Genomic DNA, 7,631 nt, shown 5'->3' on the forward strand with positions numbered 1-7,631 from the left:
TTAAAAGCCTTCTTCCTAGATCTTAAATATTTTAGTAGATAGTTATATAAATTTAATACTTAGCTACTTTTTATTTAAGCTAAATTATAATATAATAGACTTATAATTAGTAATATAGTAGCTTAGTTTTATTATATCTACTTAAATCTTAATTTCTATATCTAAGTAATAGTACTACTATAGCTAAGTTAAATAGAGAAGGCCTAATATTAGAATTACACCTTAATTCTAGACTAGCTAGTATATATATATAATAACCTAAATAAGGTCTAAAAAGCAGAAGATAAACTGCTTTTACTCTAATAAGACTCTAATTTGCTACTAGCATATATAGCTAAATTTAAGCGCGTTTTATATAAAGCTTAAGGTTAAGACTAGTTAGATATTAATAAGATTTTAACCTTCTAAAATAGGCTTAGCTCTACCTTTTACTTAAGGCTCTCTTAATAGCTTTAGCTTTCTTATATATATTCTGATTTTATATAAGTTATATAATAGCTTTCTAGCTAATCCTTAAATTACTAGAGCTCTATATAAATAAATAATCTAAACCTCTATTTATATATATAAAATAATCTAATAAAGTTAAATATAATAGTACTTACTAGCTATACTTACTTAATATCTTTATAGTAGTATAATAGATATAGATAAGAAGAATAGTATATAAGATATAGCTCTATAGACTACTAGGTTCTAGTATACCCCTTAGAGCTATTTAGTAGAGGAAAAGAGATAGATATTAGAAATAGCAGAATACTAGTATAAGCGCTATATAATAATTCTAATTAGATATCTAAAAGAGAGTAATTTTAGGCTTAAGGTTAAGCGTTTTCTCTTCTTAAGAAGAGGTAGTATTATAGTCTTATATAACTAGTTATATAATAGAGCTAACTAAGCAGCTTTTATATTAAACTCTAGTAACCTCCACTATACTTAGCTCTCTATTTTATATTCTAAGTTATATTCGCACATCTAGTTCTGGCCTATCTAAGTGTAATTGTAATAAAGATAGTAATATATATTAAGGATCTGATAAGTGTCCTTTAAATCAACTTGAATTCACGAAAGAATATCTCGACATAAAAGATACATAAGTTAATTGTATTCTTTTCCCTTCCTTCCTCTACTTCTTCGGCTTTACTATGTGATATATCTGCTTATAGAGAAACTAGAAATATAATCCCACTTCTTAAGACTATATTCGACCTGTTACTAGTTCTTACTCTGCATATTACCTGCTTGGCCTCCTTTTTACTAATAAAGCTTTTCTAGCCCTAGATCTTAGATCTGCTGAGAATATTAGCGGATTAGATATTCGGCCTAGCTATAAGTAGTTACCCTTGCATCTAAAACTAGAAATAGCTAATATTATAGTCTTCTGCAAGTCTATTAATATATTATATGAATAGGAGATCTTATTAGACTAGTAGTTGCTATACTCTATACTCTTGCTATAGATAAAGAAGCTTAGAGTGCGCATAGGGTTTCCCTAGATCACTTGTCTATATAGTCTCTAATATAGTGCAGGCAATATATTTAACTAGAGCGGTTTATCTCTTATAGCTTTTAGTATCTTCTCCCTGCTGCAAAGGCCTGCTAAATATAGATGAGCATGTAATATGAGCGATGCGGTCTAGAATATAATGCTGCAATACGCTAAGATCGATACCTTTATTAAGCACTTCCTTCCGCGGCGGGTTACTGCTGATACGGGGGCTATTGTTTCCGTCACAGTTGTTGAAAGCTGTAGCACCGTTGCTCCTGGATCAGCCAGTAAGTCAACACTTCTCAATATGAACTCCAGAAGTGCAGATATTAACGTATCCAAGTCACCTACACAACAAAACGCGTTTGCTCAACCTACCAGAAGCCAATCTACAACACCCCAATTCCAACCATGCCTTGCTACGTCTGCGCCATGAGCAGCCAAGGCCTGTGCCTACAGGTCCAGTGCAGTTCACTGACGCTGCTTCAAACAACGAGGGTCTTGGGTTTGCAGGTGTCGCTGCTGCTTTGGTTGCAGTGGTTTTTTAAATCTAGCTTTTGAGATAGGTAGACGGTGAGATGAGACGGATGGGGAGGAGTTTGCGTAACACTGTTCTTCGATTCTAATTCTGTATTCTCTTTATAATTATTGCAGATACCAATTTAAAGAGGTGTCTCTGGTGTGTTTTGGAACGGAAAGGAAAAGCCATGAGATGAGTTAATGAATTAGAGCTTTTTTGGCTAGCGCATTTCTTTGCATCACTTGAAAACTGTGAAGTAATGGAATGTAGAAACCCTCAGAAACGACTATCTCCTCGCCATGGATATGTGAAACGAAGACTTACAACGTTAGAAACGTGCCTGTTTCGAAAGATGCTGCGACTTTTACCGGCACTGCGATGCTAATGATCATGGAGAACTTGTTACTATTCTGAGATATCATTCCACAGATAAAGGACTGTCCTTAATATCTGCAAGGATCTCACTGATTGGTTTCTCGCAGGCCTTGAAGGCTGAATAGAACATTCTACACCGACTATCTAAAGCAGCTTCATCCAAATATCCATCTTTGTCCACATATTCCTCAATGTAGATCTCCATGGACATCCAGAAACACTCATAATCGGGTTCTTGTGGCTTTGCAATAAGTCGAAGGTATGCTTCTAGAAGGCGGTGTGCACTCGGAATGCATACAGGGAAGGTGCCTGCTTTAAAACGGCCATGTCCCCTGCCCGGTCGTGGGGCTGGAAGACGGGAATCAGAAGCCAAGATGATATCTGCCGGCTGAACTCTCGATGTACAAGATAGTTCTAAGCTTGAGAGAAACCAAAATGCCGACGATTTCTTGTATATGCATATTGTAAGCTCCGAGTCGATGTGGAAGTGAGCTGCAGGAGGAGGCGATGACCGTGATTCAGCCACGACAGTGCATGTCTTTGGCTCACTACAAGTCACTAAGCCAGTATTTAGAAGCGCTGATACTGATGCCGCAACCTTTTCATCGGGAACCATAAAATCGATCGACTAAATCAAGTCAACACCGTGGTCTGGATAGAGTAAGTCAAGAACTCACATTAACAATTGACGGAACTCCATATACAGTAAGAAGATAATTTCCCCATAAAATGCAGGGGATGCTATTGCCAATCAAGAGCTGAGAAATGGAGGCGACGAGGTTCTCGTCGATGACTGTTGTGTCAAGAGCGGGTGAGTCTCGTGGTACTGCATGTTCCGCTTCAACACGAACTCGAATTTTCGAAGGTACGACGGACATCGGAGATCTACTTGACGGATGTGTCTAACAGAACAGTGAACAGAAGATGTCGCAAAGCTGGCGAAGGACAGCAGTACCTATTTCTATTTGCTTCCGGTTGCTGGGTCGATGTTGCATTCCATAGTGCTCTCGGTCAACGTACTAAACGGCACGGCCCCCTTCATCTAATGCCGCGCGCTTAGCGACAACCCTTCCCCTCCCCTCAACCTGGAATCCAAACAGCTGATGCAACGTCCAAAGGATTGCAACAGGTAACTCGATTTGGAGCAACGTGCAGAGGAAGCTAAGGCGGTCCCCGAATAGACAGTACCAAACTACTGTACCGAATATGGCGGTCAACGATTCCTTCCCTCTATTTTCGACCCTTCCAACCGAACTACGTTTTAAGATATGGAGCATTGCCTTCTCAGACCCCGTTGTAGTGGGGTTCCTATCACACACGGATAACATGGGGCTTTGCCAAGCCGGTGGGCGGCCCATCATATCCCCAGATCATTCGTCCGTCGCTCAAACTTGCAAAGAAGCTTGGCGACTGATGAGCAAAGCTCGTTATAGAGTTGAATTTGCCGCTGCTCTGGATCCTTCGCCCCTCTTTGCGACCTGGATTGACTTCTCAAAGACGATTTTCTACCTCGGCCACGGTCATCTTAGTCGCACTTGTATCGCTGCCTTGAACCCTATTTCTGCTTATGTTCAGGACGTTGCCATCGTCTGGTCCACATATCGGGAGCTTATTGAAACTTGCAAGCGCCTTCCGGTATTTCTAGCTCTTCGTAGAGTTATCATCCTGATTGCTCAGTCTCAAGACCTGGCCGACTTCCGGCGCTTCCTGGGTACCGGTATTGATCTGAATAGCTCGAATCTCCGGGCTCAAGGCCCAACACCTGGCATGAATGCTCTAGACCCCAGCGTCTATGTAAGGGCTCCGCAGATGGATACAAAACACTTGCGCTTTCTGGTCGATGAATTCCTCAGACTTCAGGTCCAACAAATTGGCCAACGAACACCTATTGTCGAAGTCGTCGCTCTGCCCTGCATTTGACAATCCTTTTCTGGGGTGAATTCATCTACTCTTAACTGGCCATCAACTTTGGGCTTGAAGGACAGCAACCACACGATTCTCATGCTTGGCCTTCATGGTACGGGCTTACAGGTTCATAATAAAGCGCTCTATCAGCATCCTAAACTGCGGCCTTCAATGCAACCGTCAGGTGAGGTTTGCCGCGCAGGTGATGTGGATAGTTTCTAATTCCTACTAGCGAGGTGACCCAGTTGTCGCGCGCGTATAGAAGCAGCACGCTCAAGGGCAGCTGGAATATCGTGCGTGTGTTACATGAAGCTGGTATATAAGAGAGCCACTCATTCGTGTTACAATGGCAGTACTCGTCACAAACCAATCAATCTTTTTATATTGTTTTCAATTTCAAAATTTATTCAAAATTCTCCATGTCTTACTCTCGTAATGAGCTTGAGAGCGCTGCTTCGGATGTCATCCAAATCTTGAAGAGCGTGCCAGAGTTCGCAAGTGCTCGTGTAGCGGTGTTTGGGGGACTTGCCCTGTGGAAGTATGTGCCCGAAGGCCGCACTACTGATGTATGTATCTGTTCAAAATTTGATTCCCACCCATGAAATTGTGATTTCTGGTCACTTACTCTCAATGAAGGATGTGGATTTGGTTGTCAATTTACAGAGCGCTCCGGCGGGCGTGAAGAACAGGCTTTTAAGTCTGTATCCCAACACTTTCGAGCAGCGAGCTCAGTTCTTCTACTACAAACTGTTGAGTGGGAAGCTTATCCAAATCGACATTTGTGCAGATTGGCAGGTAAATGAATTTCACCTCTTCCCTTTTGTCTGATTGCCGAGGCTAATGTGCGGAACTGAAGTCCCCATATCTCCCACAGGCTGCTCGAGTCATCAGCACTATTGCGAATGGAACGGTTCCATATATTTCTGCAGTGGATCTCATAGTCTTCAAGATCAGCTCCTGCGGACTGCGAGCAGATAACCAGAAACGACGTCGCGATGCCACAGATGCCCGAGTTCTGTTGGAGAGGGAGTCCCGGACAGCTCCGCTGAGACTGCAGCCAGCGCAAAAGTCCGCGACTGAAATGGGGCTTAGTGATGTAGTTGCGCACTCAGGAAAGGATGAAAGATGGTGGAGGGAGCGCCTCGGTCTTTGAGTCTTACTTGAGGTCGGTGCCTGGTGGAGTATCGTCATCATTTGAGAATGTGTCTTGTTGTAACGTTTAGTTTTGAGCCTGTATCCAATCACAAGTTGTAGTCTGAATAATCCGCATTTCGCAAATCATTTATATCTTCTCGTGCCTCTTACGCACAATAATTAGGCAGGAGCCGTATATGGGATAGCTCGGGCGGCAAGCACATACCTACTTAAAGGCACACATTCCTCACCTTTTCCAAAAGTGCACCAACATGTCTACAATCCAGATTCTTTCGGATCTTCATCTCGAAACCCCCAAAAGCTACGATGTCTTTGAAATCATCCCAACATCACCACACCTGGCTCTCCTCGGCGACATCGGATGTGTAAAGGACGCAGAGTACTTTATTTTCCTCGAGCAACTTTTGTCCAACTACAAGATTGTCTTCCTTCTCCTCGGCAATCACGAGCCGTACCACAGTGACTGGACAAATGCCAAGCAAAAAATTCGAAAATTCGAGCAAGAAGTTAGGGAAAAGAAAGTTTCCCAAAACCTCGCATCATTCGTCTTTCTAGATCAGACTCGATTCGACCTTTCCCCTAAACTCACCATCTTGGGCTGTACGCTGTTTTCCAAAATTCCACCATCTCAGATGAACGACGTCAGCTTCGGTCTAAATGATTTCTACCATATTCAAGATTGGACCGTGGAGCAGCACAACGAAGCTTTTACCGCGGACTTGGCTGTAAGCAAATTTCCAGAGCATTGAATTTCTATGTTGGCTTGCTTCGCATGTTTTCAAATCTTTTTTGTTTTGTCTCAAAACTCCCGAGATATTCAAAATAAGTACTGGAGCTCGCGAACTGCCTAGATCTTTTCTAATAAAGCAATACTAACCCTGAGAACTTGCAGTGGCTGAACTCGGAAGTTACGTCGATCACGGATAATGAGCCAGAGCGCCGAGTCATTATTCTCACTCATCATAGCCCTAGTATTTCTCCCGCAGCTGTCGATCCTGCACATTCCCAAAGCAGGATCTCGTCGGGCTTTGCTAGCGATTTATCTGGTGAGCTCTGCTGGACTAGCGGGAATGTGGTAGCATGGGCTTTTGGACACACGCATTTTAATTGCGATTTTGTTGAAAAGGGAAGTGGGAAGCGGGTTGTTACGAATCAGAGAGGTTATTATTTCCAACACGCGGTGAGGTTTGATGAGGAGAAGCGCGTTGAGGGTTGATCGTGATAGATGCGGGATGCTGGATCTAGATCACAGTTGTTATTTAGCTTTGCCAGCTATCTTGGGTATGGAATTACCGCAAGAAATAATGGCGAGGCGTGTTTCAGGTGTAGGGAAATGGCGTAAGATCCCCTTGTAGCAAATGCAATGCCTGGATTAACCACCGACTTTGGCTGCAGTTCTCAATCATCCAATCCGGGAGCTAGGTGAATAGTGTAGGAATAGTTGAAAGCATAGTTAGAAGAAGCGCTAGCCTAATACTAGCGCAGGCTAGTGATATAGTTAAGAGATAGGTTAATATGTTTCCGGTTGGAATCTGTAGGACTAGGCTTAATGCGGACTAGGTCTATAAAGTAATAACGCTATAATAAAAAGTCTTCTAAAGCTTTAAAATCGTATATTTATTTATTTATTTATTTATTTATTTATTCCATTAACGTCCTATATAAGTCTAAGACTATGTAGGACGGCGCTAGCCTAATGCTAGCGCGGGCTAGTAATATAGTTAAAAGATATATTAATATATTTCCAGTTGGAATCTATAGGACTAAGCCTAATGCAGACTAGGTCTATAAAGCAATAACACTATAATAATAAAATCTTCTAGGGCCCTAAAAACATATAACTAATAAATAAAAAGTAAATTAAGAAGTAGCAGAAAGTAAAAGCAGTTAGCTAGCATAGCTATTTCTTATACTATAATCGCGCTCTTATATATTCTAAGCTAAAATTAGGAAAAATTAATAGATTTAGTTAGTAGAAGTAGGCAGTAAGACTTCTAAGCTATATATTATAATATATGCTTATTTATTTATTTATTCCATTAACGTCCTATGTGAGTCTAAGACTATGTAGGACGGCGCTAGCCTAATGCTAGCGCGGGCTAGTGATACAGTTAAGAGATATGTTAATATGTTTCCGGTTGGAATCTGTGGGACTAAGCCTAATGCGGACTAGGTCCATAAAGCAAT

General features: G+C 41.5%; 1 protein-coding gene across 1 annotated transcript; it reads left to right on the forward strand.

The window, feature by feature from the left end:
* Positions 1–5,695: 5,695 nt before the first annotated feature.
* Positions 5,696–6,660, forward strand: LHYA1_G009237 (Uncharacterized protein; the record flags this gene model as incomplete). Its single annotated transcript, XM_031154140.1, has 2 exons — positions 5,696–6,169; positions 6,337–6,660. The coding sequence occupies 2 exons, from the start codon at positions 5,696–5,698 to the stop codon at positions 6,658–6,660; spliced, it is 798 nt and encodes a 265-aa protein (XP_031000995.1).
* Between the last annotated feature and the right edge of the window lie 971 nt (positions 6,661–7,631).

The sequence above is a fragment of the Lachnellula hyalina genome (genome assembly GCF_007821495.1).
Source record: "Lachnellula hyalina strain CBS 185.66 chromosome Unknown contig00315, whole genome shotgun sequence".
Classification (NCBI taxonomy): Eukaryota; Fungi; Ascomycota; class Leotiomycetes; order Helotiales; family Lachnaceae; genus Lachnellula; species Lachnellula hyalina.